General features: G+C 36.4%; 1 protein-coding gene across 1 annotated transcript in view; it reads right to left on the bottom strand.

The window, feature by feature from the left end:
* MACO1 (macoilin 1) overlaps nt 1-18,606 on the bottom strand; it is a 65,697-nt gene that overhangs the window by 40,108 nt on the left and 6,983 nt on the right. Inside the window, exons 2-6 of the mRNA XM_043444981.1 lie at nt 10,745-10,886; nt 9,019-9,145; nt 5,080-5,203; nt 3,094-3,272; nt 1,378-1,879 (exon numbers count right to left, since the gene is read on the bottom strand). Coding sequence (XP_043300916.1) covers nt 1,378-1,879; nt 3,094-3,272; nt 5,080-5,203; nt 9,019-9,145; nt 10,745-10,886 — 1,074 coding nt within the window. The remainder of the gene's footprint in view (nt 1-1,377; nt 1,880-3,093; nt 3,273-5,079; nt 5,204-9,018; nt 9,146-10,744; nt 10,887-18,606) is intronic.

The raw sequence follows: 18,606 nt of genomic DNA, 5'->3' as shown, positions 1-18,606 counted from the left end.
GATTAGCAGATACCAACTACTACATATAAAATAGATAAACAAAATTTTACTGTATAGCACAGAGGACTATATTCAATATCCTATAATAAACCATAATGGAAAAGAATATGAAAAAGAATGTAGAGATATATGTATAACTAAATCACTTTGCTGCACACCAGAACCTAACACAACACTGTAAATCAATTACACTCCAATTTTAAAAAATAATAAAGAGAAAAAAAATTAAAAAGCTCCAGTTCAGATCTCAATTTCCAAATTGAAAGATATGAAGTAAAAGACTCTTGAGAGTCCCTTGAACTGCAAGGGGATCAAACCAGTCAAGCAATCAGTCCTGAATATTCATTGGAAGGACTGATGCTGAAGCTTCAATACTCTGGCCACCTGATGCAAAAAACTGACTCATTAGAAAAGACCCTGATGCCGGGAAAGATTCAAGCCAGGAGGAGAAGGAGACGACAGAGGATGAAGTGGTTGGTGGCATCACCAACTCGACTGACATGAGTTTGAGCAAACTCCAGGAGTTGATGATGGACAGGGAGGCCCAGCGTGCTGCAGTCCATGGGGTCGCAAAGAGTCAGACATGACTGAACAACTAAACTGACTGACTGATGAAGTAAAAGGAATGTATGTGTATTTTATAAAATACGTAAAAGATAGAAAAATGAAGTCTGAGCCAATCAAGGTAATACAACAATGTTTAACTTAAACATGGGAAAAGAAACATTTCTAATTAAAATCTATATCTAACACTGTACAGTTGACCCTTGAACAATATGCAGATTACTCCCAGTGTAATTTATAGTTGGCCCTCCATATCCATGGTTCCTCCACATCCGCAAACTCAACCAACTAGGGGCTATGTAGTACTGCCGTATTTACTACTGAAAAACACATATAAGTGGTCCCACGCAGTTCAAACCCGTGTTGTTCAAGGATTAACTGCATTTACCTATGGAATTTTTAGAAAGATTATTTTTTGTACCTGTCTGACAAAGATTTGCATGAACAGGCCACAAACTCTTCTTTTCGTGACTATGCCACATGATCTTTGGATATGCAAATAGAAAAAAGACTAAAGATACGCCTCTCAAAACCACCAGAAGAATCAAGTTATGTGTAAATCTGTCAAGTGTGGGAAGTAATCACTATCACCTCACACTGAGAACACTGGAAAGGGCTGGAGTCAATGCTCCTGGACAATGGCGCGGGTGACCAACAGACCCGTGGGGAAGAAACACTAAACGTCTCAACACCACAGAGTTCACTGTCACAGTATCTGATCACAAACAATCCCTGCAGGCCTACTCGGAAATACGCTTCTCGAGACCCAAGTCCAGCCTACGGGAAGTGTGGTAAGGACACAGCGCCCCTTACCTCACCAGCGCGTCCGGCTTGCTCAGCTGGTTATTAGGGATGCAGTTCTCCATTAGGTCCTTGTGAGCGCTCGGGCTCTTGCTGGCGCATTTCTGCTTCTTCTCATTTTTACTAGATGAGGAAGGGATGCTCCCGTTCGTGGCGCTGTGACTTCGAGGTGAGGAGTTCACAACTCCACTGGCGTTTTTGTAGTTTTTTGAGGAAGCAGTGCATGAGTCCTCTTTCAAGAGATTTTCTGTACTTCCCACAAGATCATTATTTAATCTTTTACTATTGATATGGTTTTCCATATACTCAATTTCTTGTATTTTAGAGTCTACAGGTTGTAGAATATTGTTGTTATTTATTCCAAGGTTGTGTTTTTTGGCATCTTTGTCTTTTTCTTTCCCTTTTTCTCGGTACTCTATCTCTGGCAAAGTTGTAGAGAGTTTTTTGTTGGCTGGGATACCTCCATTGTGGTGTATGAGGATTGAGGAATCCATATCAGGTAATCCTTTGGCTGCTACAATACCAAAAACAAACCAACAAGCAAAAAAAAAAAAAAAAACCCCACACTGGAATATTTAGTTGTAAAAAAACAAAATGGATTGATTCAACAAACTGCATCATCTACACTTAGAAACACACTACATTAAGTTGCAAGCTCATTCAGAAGCAATAACCATACCACATTATGCTAACTTCGAAAGCAAGGCCAAAAAAATTTGAGAAGCTGCACATTTAGAAAATCACCATCATTTCTAAACACCAAGTCATTAAAGTTCTGACCTTGAAAAGAATATGAGGATTTTACAATTAAGTTATACCTCACTTATCAGTCAAATCAAACTTGTCTCTCACTGGGGTGACAGGACATAGGCAGATCATAATCTTAAAAGGCCACATTTAAAAAGATGCTTGGATTAAGCAAATTTAATAACTTTACTGAAAAGAAAGATTAAATGAAACAAACAGGTGTGATGTTAGCATACAGAGCACCTATCCTTTGTCTTGCCTCTATTGTTAAAGTAATAAGTCTGTTATCATTTACTAGGACGCTTTACAATGAATTTTCAGTATAGGTCTACATATTCAACTCGACAAAGTGTATTTGAAGAGAGAATTTTGCACCACACCAGAGAACAAGATTTTGTCATGTATCAACTAAAAACAAAAACCAAAGAAAACTGGTATTGCTGTCTGTTTACTTATTGAATTGGTTACATATTCATGAGAGAGGTTGTATTAGAAAAAGGTCATTCTAAGATCCATGTTGCATTATACAAACCATTTAAAATAAAACCTAGCCATGTTTGCTCTATTTAGAAGAATTCTGATTTGTAAAACAATTTTGTGTTTACATCTCTATCTGGCTTATACTTGGCTTGCTTCAATTACAAATGCACATATTTACATATACTACTGTCACTGAGAATAAATATTTTAAAATCTTCATAACAAAATATTAAAATAGAAAATAAACTATAAAAGGAAATGAAATAAATTTAAAAAATAAACATATTTAAAAGCACATGGTCTTAAGACACTAGGCAGAAAACATCATACATATTCTGTATTTCATGACCAAGTAAAGCAACAGTCCTAAAGAGGAACACCAGAAAACACAAAAAGCCATGGTAATTTTCCAAAGCCCTAGCAACTTTTCTGAAAAAATACTACTGACAAACAAACTAATAACTAACCTATTGAGCCAACAGCTTTAGAGTAAAGACCTACCTTCCTCAGCCTCTTTTTCTTGCTTCTGTAGCATCTGTTGCTCCGGAGGGAGGGCTTGTTGAAGAAGCTGCATGTAAAATTCGTTCTCTTTTTGCACTTCTTTTTGCTTCCTCAACCGCATTTTGTAGCTTACGTAACTTTTGAAGCCAAAGCCCAAAGTCACCACAGGGTATCCAATACTACAAAGAAAACAGTTCTGCTAGTAAATGTAAGTTAAGAAAACAAGCAACACATGCATCAAGCACATGAGGACCCTATGGCTGATTCACCACCACAGATGATGATAAGAGCTGAGCACTCAGTAAACACAAATAAATATGGCTGGTGTGGAAATCAGGCAGCTAGCATGCAGAACAAATTCCTATGGAACAGCAGGACCGTTGGACCATAAGAAGCTGCTCATTAGGCCCTGGCAATCTTCAAATACACTCAAGAGTTACCACAGGGACTGTTGGATACAGTGGCTAAAGTCTTTGATTAACATGGAACCTGCCTCATGCATGGTTAGGACTTAGGGATCTGCATGTTTTTTTTTTTTTTCCTTTTTTTTTTCTTTTTTTTCATCTTGCCGACCCCTATCTGCATGTTTTTAAAAACTAAAAAGGTAGAGATTTTATGAGTGGTCATAAGGAAACATTGCAAGCATTAAAATCAAACACATCATTTGGTTTTCAATACTAGAAGGCAGGGTCAAATTCAGGTGACTCATCATCTTACTGCCTGAGAAATGCCTGTCACCAGCTATTTCTGGAAAATTAGTTCACAAACACTCTATCAAACATAAATTAAGAATCGTTTAACCAAGTATCTGATATTATCAGAGCCAACATTTGTTTTGCACCAACAAGTTAAACCAGCTGTACTTAAAACTCTAATCTCTGGGACAAAAATCTGAAATATTTTCGTTCAAGCCATCAGTCTAATATTGTTTCAAAGCCTCTGAAAACACTGTCTGTCAAAACTTTTCTTAAGCTTCATTAATGCTGTTGTTTAGTCGCTAAGTCATGTCCGACTCTCTTGCAACCCCACAGACTATATAGCCTGCCAGGCTCCTCTGTCCATGGGATTTCCCAAGCAAGAATACTGGAGTGGGTTGCCATTTTCTTCTCCAGAGGATCTTCCTAACCCAGGGATCGAACCTGCGTCTCCTGCATCTCCTGCATTGCAAGAGGATTCTTTACCGCCACCAGGGAAGTCTCATTAACATTAAAACTTATAATTTATCAATTATAATTAGTCTAAATGTGATCACACCACAAATTTATAGTGACAAGTTTATTGACCAAGTCTATTTAATTCACTTGTTTGTGAAGATTTTAAATATATTGGTAACTATTTTTTGGTTGTTGGTTCTTATTTGTTTTGGTTTCTACCATAAATATTAGCAAAAATTGGTATATTTGAAAGAAATATACAGTTAAGTGGTAATTTCTATAATAGATATAAACAAAAATCAAGCTTATTTTAAAAAAATGTTTCATGGTTTAAGGTTAAAAATAATAGTCCTTAAAAATTATTAATAATATTATCTTGCTTTTGTAAACATGCAAAGGAAATTTTAAAATCATTTAAGCTCCATGAAATAGTCATATATTTCATCAAGACTTTTTGGAATCATCATTGATTACAATAAAAACAGATAACAAGTATCAGACACTTATGTACATGGACCTAATTAAACACTTTACATATATCACTTCATTTCATCTTTCCCATGACATTCCATGAGACAGCTTCCCAATATATAGGTAAGAGAACTAAGGCTTAGAGAGGGTGACGTGTCCAAAGCACAAAGCTGTTAGGGGGCAGAGCTGGGATTCAAACACTCATCTCCCTGACTAGAGGGCTCATGTTCTTTACCACCCCATGTTATGTTGTCTTCTGAACTCGTATAATATCTCTAAGAAAAAATTTACAATTAAATTTACCATTCTACATTGAAAACACTGAACAGGATTACAGATTAAGAATATACATAATACTCACCAGTGAGCAGCAAATGGGCGACAAAGGTCTACATGAAAATTTTTGAGATCTTTAAATCTAATTGCTGCTTCAATATAAACAAAGAGTATCCAGAGGGATACTGTGGGCAAACACACTCCCCTTTCTGTGGGAAAGCAGCAGAGAGACAAGCATCAATGAAACATTAGCTAATATAACAGATGGATTGTTTGGGAGACTGGTTCAACAACAGTAAGTTTAAGACTTTGAAACTAATTAAAAAGCAATTTGATCCAAATTGAAAGCTTTCCTATGACAAAACATGCTATGGAATCACAGACAAAAATAAAAAATAGTATTCTGGCAGAAAATATTTACAACATATGTAAAACAAAGAAATCATAGCCCTAGCATGCAAAGACCTCCTACAAATCAATAAAAAAGGCAACTGAAGAAAAAAAATTGGAAGTTATAAAAGAAAAAAAGTGTGTGTGTGTGTGTGCGCTCAGTGACTCAGTTATAGACAGTTTAAAAACATGTGAAAAGATGTCAACTTCCCTACTGCTTAGGGAGATAAAAATTTTTAAATGAGACTCGATTATTTTAACCTATCAGATAAAGCCAAAATTTTGAAGATGGGTAATAGTACAGGGAAGATGTGTGAACGGCTTCCCTCTCATTCTTAGCAAGAATATAAATTGGGGTAACTTTGTTATAAGGCAATTTGGCAGTATAATTAAAAATACTTATACCTTTGACCCAGAAATTCCAATTCCAGGAATCTATCCTATAGACATATAAAAGAGCCCTGGAATAAATGTATAAGAATGTTCATACATTATTATAAAGTAATTAGCCTCCAACTAATAAAAATAAATGAAAAAAAAAAAAGAATCTTCAATGTATTATTTGCAATAGCAAAAACTAGAATTTGGAATTAACTTAAATGCCTATCAATAGGAACTGCTGAATTATAATAAATCTATATAATGAAATATCATGCAACTTTTCAAAAGGATGAAGACCTGTATTACTATAGAATGATATGTAAAAAAAAAAAACAATTTTTAAAGAATGAATTACAGCACTAAGAAATGTTTCTGACATTCAAGTATTATTCAAAAAAGTTTTCTTTCTTAACTACAAGCTCATATTCCTTTTGTAATTAAAAACAATTTTCAACAGATGAAAAAGCAATTTGCAATAGAATAAACAAGACTCAAATAATCAGATAATTTTCACTGGATTTTAGAGTCAAAGTTTGTAGGCTAGGTCCATCCATGTGAGGACATGACTAATAAGGGAGTATTTTATGAAGATGGAACACAAAGACATGAGAGCTATAACTCTGGAAAGATCCCCTTTGAGAGTGTATAAAGCAAGCCAGTTACAGAACAGACAAATGGAGGGAAAACTCAGTGACCTGAAGGACTAGAAGGCTTTTTTCTAAGACTCTTTGGAACGGATGAAACAGAAGAAAAATTACAGAATCTTGGGACTAGAAAAACTAGTCCCAAAGATTAGTCCCACTTAGTCCAACTTCCTCATTTTATGGAAGAGCAAAGTGAGGCCCAGAGTTTATATAAATTGTGTCCAAATTCACAGAAACAATACTGAATCTGCTTCTAAGGAGAATTCAAGTCCCCAAAGACCTAGTCCATAAGATAAGACAGACAAAGTCCTGTGAAAACAGCTAATGGCTTCAACCATTCTTATAGATTTAATAAATCAAAAAAAGGGTATTTTTGCAAGGTAGAAAGACAAAAGGCAATCCTTAGGATTATCCATTTTCAAATTCATTTCAAAATACATTTCAAAAAATTTACATTCTGTAAATATCTAATTTCTATATTAAATTCTAAAGTTATCATAAACAAAATAAGCATATTACAGGAAAAATAGAAAAATTTGGACATATTACTCATATTCCTACATCTAAATAAATAAAACCACACTGAAAATATTTTTGAACTAGTTTAATAGTTCAATAGTTTAATGTTGTACATACAGTTTTATATCCTGTTTTCTCCCTCTTAACAATAAGGAAAAACTAATGACATAATATTTTCATGCTCTTGTGGCAATATATATAGTTTCATCAACCATTCCTAACATTCTTTTTAAAAATGTTAAATTTTAACAATGAAAGAGAAATTGATCCCAACCTATAAAAATTGCACTCATATTTACTGGGCCTAATAAGAACACAGGGTTTGTTCTGTTTGCTCACTAACCACTCTGAATTAAAATGCATTTCATAACTTAGGTATTCCAACATGCATTTCTGAGCCTAGAGCTAAAGAGAGACCAATATCATTTATTACATTAGCTTCATTGCTGCCTTGTGGGTCACCCACTGAATTCCAATTCTATTAATAGTTACATGAGTAGCTTTTTCTCAACTAATAAGACACTATTAAAGCAACTTAGAAAATCATTATAGTTCATCAGAGTCACAGATTATCTGAGCTGGAAGGTTCCTTTAATTATTATCTAGATCACTCCACCCTCATATGACAGAAAAAAAGCTGAGACCTAGAGAGAATAAGTGTAAATAGCAACTCACTCGAAACTGAGGCCCAGGACAAGAAAATACAAGTAAAACCTGGTATATAGAAAAATCACTTTAACTAGAGGAAAGCAGACTAAGGAAGAAGCATGCTAGCTTATAAATTCAGTCAGATATGAGAGAGTGCTAAAGATGGAGAAAACCATGCTCACAGCAGATACTTCAAAAATACAGCTGAATTGTGTCTCCTAACATGGGACAACATCATCCTTCTAGCATTTAGAGAAGAGGATGAATGCTGCTCCAGAGAGCTTTTATTAGTTGGTGCTCTTTCAATGGTCAAAATGCTACAGGTTACAGCTGGGCCTCGGAATCAAGTTTCATGCAGCTTTCGCAGACAAGTGCGACATCCCCACATGTCTGTGGGCCAGTCCTCACATCCCCATGTGTCCTATGTGCAGGCTTCGTAGTGGACTGGAATTATTAAAACATCTCATCTCATCTTAGTTTGTAATAGCATAAGAATAGCTCTAAGAAGAAGGGAGGTGACTATGTAGTTTCACTCAAGCCAGAACACACCTGAAATGTACACTGTGGTTTAGAGAGCCACTAAGAACTAGGGAGACCAAAATGGTGAAAGTGCTTAAAATAACATACAAGGAAAAGCTGATGAAATCAGAGATGCTTTGTCTACAGAAAAGAACATGAGAGGATATGACAGTGGGTTTTAGTCTAAAGAAATGTTAACATGGACGGAAGAGTACACCTATTCAGTGTGGCTCTAACACAGGGGTCCAATGTTTGGATTAGAGGGATGGTCTGTAAGCCTGCTGAAATTGAAAAAAATATATATTCTGTATATTCCCATCTATTTTTCTGCAGAAAGCACTTTCTCAACTCGAAGTGATCAGTGCACCCCAAGACAGTCAAGATATTCTGGGTCAAAAGTGTAAGGAGGAAAATTCTGGCTCAGTACAAGGAAGAATTTTCTATTCCAACTGCCCCAAAACGACACTAGTAAGTTTCTTGCATTGTAGATTTTCAATCAGAGATTAAAACACCATGTGCCAGCAATGCTGTGGGGATTCTTATACTAAATAAAGGTTCAACTAAATGACTTCTGACATTCCTTTCAATGCTAAAGCTGCAGGAACATTTTTCTTATTTGGCACATGGCTGTCTTCAAGTCTACCTAAATAATAATTGCTTTAATTTTTTAAAAAATATGGATACTTCATAATGAGAGTTGGTAATTGAAATGACTATAATCAAAATATCAAATCATAAAGGCTTAAACTTTTGATTTAACAAAAAAGAAACATACTTTAAAGGTACACTATAATCTCGTATGAAAAGGAATCTTTATAAAATGTCCACATTAAACTCAATTCTAAATAATCTATTCAAGGAAATCACATTTGAGAAGTGTGAATCTAAGATTTCGATCCATCTAAGAAACCATTAAGACTTACCTGTGTGCCATACGTATTGAACCCACACATATGTACTAGCAGCAAAAAAAAGCCATTGAATGGGGATAAATAGCAGACATATTATATTTGACGTGAATGCTACACAAACAAAAAATACTGAGAAGGCCTAAAGGGAAAGACAAAATAAAAAGCACATATTAGAAGTGTTCATTTCAAACAGAGATTATTAAAAGCACGTTGAACAAAATCTCTGAAGCTGCTACGCAATAACTACAGAGCACATTACAGGAAATTTTAAATATTTTAAATCACCCATATAAAAAGATGTGGTTAATTTAGCATTGAAGAGTAATCCTATTTATGGCCTCAAATCATGAAGAATTGGACCAGAACAAATGGAGGTTGATTCACAGTGAGTTTATTTGGATTACACAGGTGGGTTACCTAAAAGAAACAGAATTTAACACAGAAAATTCTCCTCTCTCCTCATAAAACATTACTAAATAGCCTCATTCTTAAAGGATAGGCTGTTGGAACACAGATGAAACACAACTGTGGTTAAGAATAGCGCAGATGTCCAACAATGCAGCTTCCTCTGGATACAGCATTATCTATTGCTAACAGGACATGAGCCCGAAACCACCTTTTCAAGGCATGGATTTGCTCTGACCAGAGTACCAGGCCTGGGGAGAAGAGTTACAGGTTTAAGATGTGACTCTGGAACACAACAGAACTACAGGTCAATCAAGGGAGCAAGTCAAGGGCCTGTGCCCTTGCTCTAATCCAGCAGTTCTCCAAACACGGTCTGCGGATCCCTGGGGATTTCTGAGATCCTTTCAGAAGTCTTCCAAGTAAAATAATTTCATAATAATACTAAGGCATTATCTCTTTCACACTCATTTACTCAGGAGTATGGTGGTGTCTTCTAGAATACATGACATTGATATTCACTGATTAAAATCATTGATTACATGACACATGATATTGGTAATAACTGAGTTTAGAAGTAGATATGAAAATCAGTTGTCTTCTATTAAGCCAAACATTAGAGAGGTTTTCAAAAATGTAGTCAAATCTTTTCATTTCTTTTCTGTTTTGGAATATACAGTTTTCATTTTAAAATTTAATGTGTATTAACATGTATTAACATGTGTATTAACATGTAATGGGTTTATTATTGTTATTTTAAGTGACTGAAGTATTAAATTTTTATTTTAAATTAGAATTTTATTTTAAATAAAATTTAAAAATTTTATTTAAATTAAAAAAGCATCAAAGTTTTTTCTAGATTTCATTTCTAATATAGTAAATATGGGTAAATGTAACCCACACAAATAAAAGCCTTCTGGAGTCCTCAACAGTTGTTAAGAGTGTCAATGGTCCCGAGCACACAAAGTTTGAGAACCACTGTTCTAACTCTAACCCGATCACTAAGCCAGAGGCCCCAGAGGTACTTCAGAGCAGGGCTGGGTAGGTAATTACTGCTTCCCCGGCTACTCTGCCTCTCCCTCCTGAACGCCTACCTTCCTCCCCTTCTTTTCACTGGAATGGGAGAGGAGGAGGGAGTTTAATGATTTGATCAGTGGATTTAGACAAAGTGGCCTGAAAGGGCAGTTTCAGCCCACAGACTCTGTTAGCTCAATACAGTCACCTAAGTATTGCTAATAAAACCTACTTTAAACAGTTTCACTAGCAGTTATTGAAGACTTTCTGAGAGGGGTAATTAAATCCTTTATACTTTAAAAACATGTATTAATAAACATACCAGTCCCTGGTATCTGAAGGAATCATAGACGCTTCTGATGAAAAGCCAAAATGGCCATAGGTACTCAAATCTGAATTCAAGGACAAAATCTGCCAGGAGGACAAGTGCCCACACCACCAGGAACTTCAGGTATAAAAATGTACTGCAAAATATGAAAATAAAGAATTCAAGGTCATTGGTGAAGAACTAGAAAATGAAAATGCACTACTTTATTTAAAAGAGAAAAATATCTTTCTATACTATGAAAACAATGGAGATAAAAGACAAAAAGAGATGCTGCCATGGCCCATGTAAATTTTAAAAGCTCTGGTGTTCATTCTGAGACCCACAACTATCAAAATAAGATGACCCAAAATGCTTAATTCCATTTAAGATGGAAAAAGCCCATTTAAATTTCACCACTATTTTAAAATGTGCTAAGTGTCTGACTTCAAAACACTGCAACACTCTCAAAATTACAGCTTTCAAGCTGTTCATCATTAGAAGAAATGTCATGGTTGAGCAACTTCAAATTTGCTGTTTCCCCACCCCTCTACATCTGTTTGAAGTCTTTGAAATTCTTGATGCGCATCCCTACATGCTTGAAGAATTCTTTTTCTCCCCTCTTTCTCCTCTTACTTCTCTCTAAAGTATTCATCTGCATTAACCAAACAAAAACCACATAACTTCCCCAAATAGACAGACATTAACTTAGGGAGCAGATGCCAATCACTTCTAAGGGCTATGAGGGTATCAAAATGTACATTAAAGGAAAAACCTTAAAGGATCCCAGCATTGCCCTAGCTGAGATGCTAATGTGTCCTCCCACTTCCCTTTGGACTTTTGTGAAGTAGGAACACACTTTGATAAGCCAGTCAGAATGCATTTCTAACCACTGTACAATCTCAAAGCAGAGTGAGGGCCTGGATTAAAAAAAAACACACAGTTTTCATATAATCTAAAAACGCATTCTTTGAATGGGTCTCATACAACTAATGAGTTGTATTAAAGATAATGGAGCTTTCAAACTCTGCCTATTAATAAAAGTCTCTAAGGTCTTTAAGTCTAAGGTCTTTAGTTTGATCAGTTCTACAGCAGGTTAAATATAGGTATTTCAAAAAAAGATTTTCCAAGATATTAAGGTTGAAAATGCCTAAATTCACTTTGACTTGGGCTATAGCTTTGCACGGTGTTCTGCAACAGAAACATTCCAATATTGCTGTGATTAAACCAGTTGTTTGAATATACACCATGAACAATAAATCAAGACTTCTAATAAATAATTTTAAAATATATTAAAATAAGGTACAAAAAGACTTATATTATTGGGAGTAACACTAATAAAGCAGGATCCAGCATAGAGGATTCTTTTGATGCCCTAAAGAGCCACACAGGTAAAGAATGTCAGAAACAGACACAAATGACCCTTAATGTTATATAGTGGGGTTCCCTGGTGGCTAAGACAGTAGAGTCTGTCTGCAATCTGGGAGATGTGGGTTTGACCTCTGAGTTATAGTATCATGAGGATACATAATTTGCAACTAGAGTCAATTTCTAATACTGATTCTTGGTAGAACTTCTTTAGGCATGACAGTAAGTTCTGATGAAGAGGTTTGCTGTAGAATCAAGGAACCCAAGGCAGACTAAAACACAGGTTTAAATCTTAAGTCCGACTTTTACATTCATTCCACTGGAGTCACGTTAGCCAGATAAGAACAGAGCTCTCATTATCACTCATTAAACCCACTGCTGATCCAGTGAAGAGCAAGGCATAGTTTGTTAGAAGGAATATCTGAGTCATGCGGGCATTCAGGAGCACAGATCTAGTCTGAAACTAGATTTCCAAGTTTGGCTTTAAAATTAAGTGGTTTTTTCCTTGTAGCTGAATAAGACATGGTGGGCACCTCCTTAGGCTAGTTGTCACTATTTCCCAGGTGGAGAACGTAAGAGTTCTACCAACTGCTCTCTGCCCGAGATGCTCCCAAGCATGGCAGGAGCCAGGTCTAGCTGGCAACATTCCATTTCACTGTTTAGACAGCGTTATGGAGAAGTAAATGGCTACCACTCCAGTATTCTTGCCTGGAAAATTCCATGGGCAGAAGAACCTGGCGGGCTATATAGTCCATGGGGTTACAAAGAGTCAGACATGACTTAGCAACTAAACAACAACAAATCTTAAGAATGGCAACCTGTTGAATACTTTTTAATAGCTCAATCATTTAAACCTATAAAGCATTATGAAAATGATTATCTTTGTTATAGTGACTACTCATTTTCAATTCTGTAACTCAAGGGGGTTCCTTTTGGTTTATTTCATTTCTTTTCAAACCACTGCTCTCATAACTCCCATGTTTCCTGATACTCAGTTCTTATAGTCACGTTTAGAAGTACACATATTGAAGGAAACTTGATCTTTCACAAACATGTGCTATACCCTCAGCTTTCCTCAGGCTCCCCCTTCTAGGTAGGCCTACCTCTAAAATCAAGAGGCAATCTTAACAGTTGATTTTACTCTAGGAGTAGTTTCAAACTTTATAGATTCAATCTAATAGAGTTTTAGAATGTTTAAGACAGTTGCCTAATTCAGTATTCACTGAGCTTTCTGTATCAGTAAATTATGCCTATTAACCTTCTATAGGTACAGGTACAAAAGTTAAAAGAAATTTAAAATGACTGCTCATCAGTGTAGAAAATCTGACTAATTCCTTTCCTCCCATACTCTGAAGGTCATAAGATCTTGACAAATCCAAAGAGATGACATTCTAGAGGGGGAGAAAATTTTAGACAGGGTTTAGGCTTCCCCGGTGGCTCAGACTGTAAAGAGTCTGCCTGCAGTGCAGGAGACCAGGCTTCGCTGATCCCTGGGTTGGAAAGATCCCCTGGAGAAGGAAATGGCAACTCACTCCAGTCTTCTTGCCTGGAAAATCCCATGGTTGGAGAAACCTGGCAGGCTACAGTCCATGGGGTTGCACAGAGTCAGACACAACTTCACTTTCACTTTCACTCCACTTTAAACCATTATTATAACATTCCAAAATAGTTCTATTAAATCATGAAAAAATATGCTATACTTAATCATATTTTTTCTTGATTTAATAGTTCATAATATGACTTATGGCTAACTTGTTGTTACTTTAAGTCTCCAATTCAAACAAATTTACTAATTACTGTAAACTATCCTGAACAAAAATTTAAAGCATAATTGCAACAAAAAGATACTTTCCATAATAATATCCCGAAATAAAGGAAGAGCAACAATGTATTTTGATAGTCTGATAACTTCTACTCTGGGTGCCAGTGAAATACAGAAGAGATATGCAAATATTAGGCTTACTGTTGGTGACCTTTTCACAGTGGATATTAACCATAAGATTGGTTTTTCTCCCCATTCTATTCCTACCCTTGCCACTTATAACCATTTTTTAAAATTGAATCTATTTAGAAATATGGCCATCTATGGATTAATCACTTATGATTAATGAGAGATAGTACTGAACATTCTTTCCCCCACCCCCAACCAAAAGTGCAGAAAGTGCTTTGTCTCTAGTATCTCTTGCAGCTTGTCACTTAGATCATTTTCTGGAGTCACATAATTAATTACCACAGGGTGGCCATAAATCCTCAGTACCTGACCTTTTCCCTAGGCAGACTAATGGCCATTTAGTTCACTTGGTCCTCACCACAGAAATGAGTCTGTGAAATATTTCTCTGGCTGTGCTTAAAGTGAAAAGTGAAGTGAAAGTCACTCAGTTGTGTCCAACTCTGCGACCCCATGGATTTTATAGCCTGCCAGGCTCCTCTGTTCATGGAATTCTCCAGGCCAGAATACAGGGGTGGGTAGCCGTTCCCTTCTCCAGTGGATCTTCCCAACCCGGGGATCGAACCCAGGTCTCCTGCATTGCAGGCGGATTCTTTACCGTGAGTCACCAGGGAAGCCCCTCTGGCTGTGCTAGTAATCATCTATTGCAATGCCCAGCTTTCCTGTCCTCTCTGTAATAGCAACTGTGAATCCCTTTTGCCTTTCACTATGTAGCATGATACTTCTTGAACCAAACTGCTTTGTCTTCTACTGTTATCAAATACTTCTTCCTATTGGACACCACCTATAGAATATTTGCACAGCCTCTTGTTCAGCTGGTATCCTGTTAAAAGTCTTATTATATGTAATTGTAGTCTTGCTACTCAAAGTGTGGTCCGTGGACCAGCAGCATCAGCATCATGTATGAGCTTTTCAGAAAAGCAGTACTTCTGGGCCCACCCCTTATTCAGTCTAATCTTATGTTTTAACCAGATCCCTAGACTCTTTGTGCATACATTAAAATTTGAGAAGAGTACTATCTTCTGTATAAACGTCTCATAGTCAAAGACTTCCACTGAATTCCACAATGTCTCAGAAAGAAGACAACGATCTACTCAGATAATCAGTACTTATCTCTGAACTGTTAGCTGTCCATCCCTCAACTGGGAACATTCAAACTGTTCAGGGTCAATTTTTCTACATTTCTTTCTCAGTCACAGATAAGATCCTTAAAGAAATACAACTTAAAACTAAATGAAACACTTCCAATACTACTTATCCTTCAGCATGCAGCATGAACATTTATTCAAAAAAGGCCTCCTTGACCCAACAGTACAGACTGGTACCCCATTATATGCTCAGAGTATCCTGTACCATAAGAATCATATTATAGTTAAATAACATTTTGTATGACTCTTTAAATGCAAAGTCCATGAGAACAAAGGAGCTGCCCATTTTGTTCCCTGCTTTATTCTCAATGCCCAGCACAGAACCTTGAACACCAGAGAAACTTAACAACTATCTGTTGAATGAATGACCTGCCACGCATAAGAGTGTTTAGGACCAACAGTAGAGCTTTTATCAAAGCACACACTTACAATAAAGGGAGAGGGAGAGATGATGCACAGATGACTAGGAAGGGGGTCTGAACAAAGCAACAACAATGAAGATGACAAACACAGCTTCTTCCTGAAGGATTACCATGCACCTGCTCTGAATCTGTTCTCACCAGTTTTCCCGCAAGTAAAAGAGGCATCTTATCAGCTTTGCTCTGGATGCCAGATCATTACTCCATTTAGCCTAACTGACATTGGCTCTGACTACTGTGAGGGTCCTCAAAGTTATCTTCTATTAAGTCTAATATTAAAGAAATCTGTAAAAATGTAAAAGCATACCACTCTTCTCATGGATTTATTACTGCTATTTTTATATGACTAGTATTTCAAAATTCTTGTCTTAATTTCTAATCCAGCAAAAATTTTAGATATAACCCATACAAACAAAAGTTCTTTGGACTCTCAATCATTTTTAAGAGTGTAAAGAAGTCCTGAGAGAAAATATTTGAGGAATGGTGGTGTACAGAAAGTCATGCATGAGCCTCAAGACTAGAACCACTGCTATGTTCTGCAACCAATCCTTGCATTAAATCCAGAAAAGGAGAGCAGCCTGAGAAGACCTAAGCTGTTCTGTATTTTTCTTTTCTATTCTGGGCCTCCTGCAGGCTGCAAAGAAAACCAGGCTGAAGTCAATCACACACACACACACACTGAAACGACAAACCTTAACAGGATGAAATACATCCAAAAAACTCTAGAATGTAAATCACTGAAAAAAGCTTTCAAGAATTGTTTGTATAGCATTTTTCTAAAGTACTTTATGACTCAAGATATCAAAGACAGGTTTGTTGTAGTTCAGTCACTAAGCTATGTCCGACTCCTTGCCACCCCCTGGTAACATGCCAGGCTCCACCATACTCCACTATCTCTTAGAGTTTGCTCAAAATCATGTCCATTGAGTCGGTGATGCTATCCAACCATCTCATCCTCTGCTACTCCCTTCTTTAATGACAGGTACTCTAACCTAATGCAACCAGAAAGTTTAAAGTCTTAGAATTTCTATCTCAAAAACACTTTAAATAGTGTGGACGCTAGGGGTTTGGGATGAAAATGGGTGAAGACATTAGGAGAAAGAAGACAAGCCAGAGGCCCTAAAACCTGTGCTAACATTGTCTAAACATTAGAGATTTATTTCATAAGTGAATCAAGTATTTTGCTTCATACCTTCGACAGTAAAGATCATCTACCTAATCATACTTCACATTTACTCTGCACTTGTGCTCAGCTGGTAAAGAACCCGCCTGCAGTGCGGGAGACCTGGGTTCGATCCCTGGGTTGGGAAGATGCCCTGGAGAAGGGAAAGGCTACCCACTCCAGTGTTCTGGCCTGGAGAATTCCATGGACTGTATAGTCCATGGGGTCTCAGAGATGGACGCGACTTTCACTTTCACTGTGTAACTCTTCCAAAAGCTTTCATATTAAAATTATCTCACTTTTATCCCTAGAACTATCACATAAGCAGGGCAGTTACTGCCATTCAATAGAAAAGAAACCTGAGGAACACAGAATAGGCTGAAGGGCACTGTTGAAAGAGCACAGGAATGGAAGTTAGGAGACCAGAGAACACAGAGTGAATTATACATGCATTGTTGTGTTGCCACTCAAAGATAAATCAATTTCTGTGTATAAAAAAATCGGTACGATTAACTGTGGAGAAAAACCAAGAAACTTGTATATAAAATAGAACTCTATTTCTGTTAAGAAATACTTATCTATATGGATCAAAGAAGAAACCATACTTATAAATTATATCACAGTGCTCATTCCAGAACAGGACGACTAAGGTTTTTTACATTAAACTTACACATTGTCATACTGCTTTAGTTTTTCTAACAAGCATGTGTTACTTTTCTTAACTCTTCATTTTGAAATAGTTTTAGATTTACAGAAAAGTTGCCTAAATACTACAAAGAATTCCCTTATATCTTTCTACCCACTCACAAATGATAAAACCTTTTATCAAGTTTCTGTCATCACTCTATCCCTATATATGTGTACATTTTCCCCTGAACCATCTGAAAATAATTTGTAGACATAATGTCCCCTTACTCAATTTTTTAAAAACAAGAATATTTTCTTATAAACCACAGCACAATTATCAAAATCAGGAAATCAACACTGATATAGTACTATTACCTGACCTATAGACATTATTCTAATTTCAGTAATTATCTCATTAATGTCCTTTATAGCAACAGACAGAGACGCACTGATCAAGTCCAGCATCCAGGCCAGGATTCAGTCCAGGATCACATTTTGCATTGTTGTCACATCTATACTGGATTATTTAATAGAAAAGAGATTCTCATTTTGAGAAGGAAAAAAGATTAATGTTGTTGCACAGGACACTCCTGGTAGTTGCTGCTTCACCTGAAACATGAAGATAAGGACACTTGTTCTACATGTAGTAGAGTTTGAGAGGACCAAACTCTACTATATGTTGTTGCATGTAAACACCACTCAGAAAGGATGAAGTAGCACAATAAGTACAAGAGAGGACAGACTCCAGGGTTAGACAGAGAGAGGCCTCTATCAAGTAGTGAAACCTCCTGAAATCTCAGTTTTCTCATCTGTGAAACTAGTATCTTTCCTGGAACTAAATAACAGAATGAAAATAAAATTATAGCAACAACAGTATAAAAGAAATCAACTTTTCAAGCAACCATGCCTGTGTCAGATACTATATTAAGTATTTTACGTGACTTAGGTCAATTGTCCTTATAACAATCCTAGTAGATAATATTATTTACTATCCTCATGTTACAGATGAGAAAAGTGAGGGTTAAAGCAGGTAAATGACTTGTTCAAGATCACATAACTAGTGTTGGGGGCATTACTTGAACCCAAGTTCATAAGATGTTAAAGGCCATATGCTTAACTATCACATTGGACTTTCTCAACTTGTTACATGCACAATAATTATTATTGCCCTTCTTTACATCCCTTTGTGTGTATATATTCGAGTTACA

The sequence above is a fragment of the Cervus canadensis genome, chromosome 24 (genome assembly GCF_019320065.1).
Source record: "Cervus canadensis isolate Bull #8, Minnesota chromosome 24, ASM1932006v1, whole genome shotgun sequence".
Classification (NCBI taxonomy): domain Eukaryota; kingdom Metazoa; phylum Chordata; class Mammalia; order Artiodactyla; family Cervidae; genus Cervus; species Cervus canadensis.
Note: the sequence above shows the minus strand (reverse complement) of the source record. Positions and strands in the feature narration are given on the sequence as shown.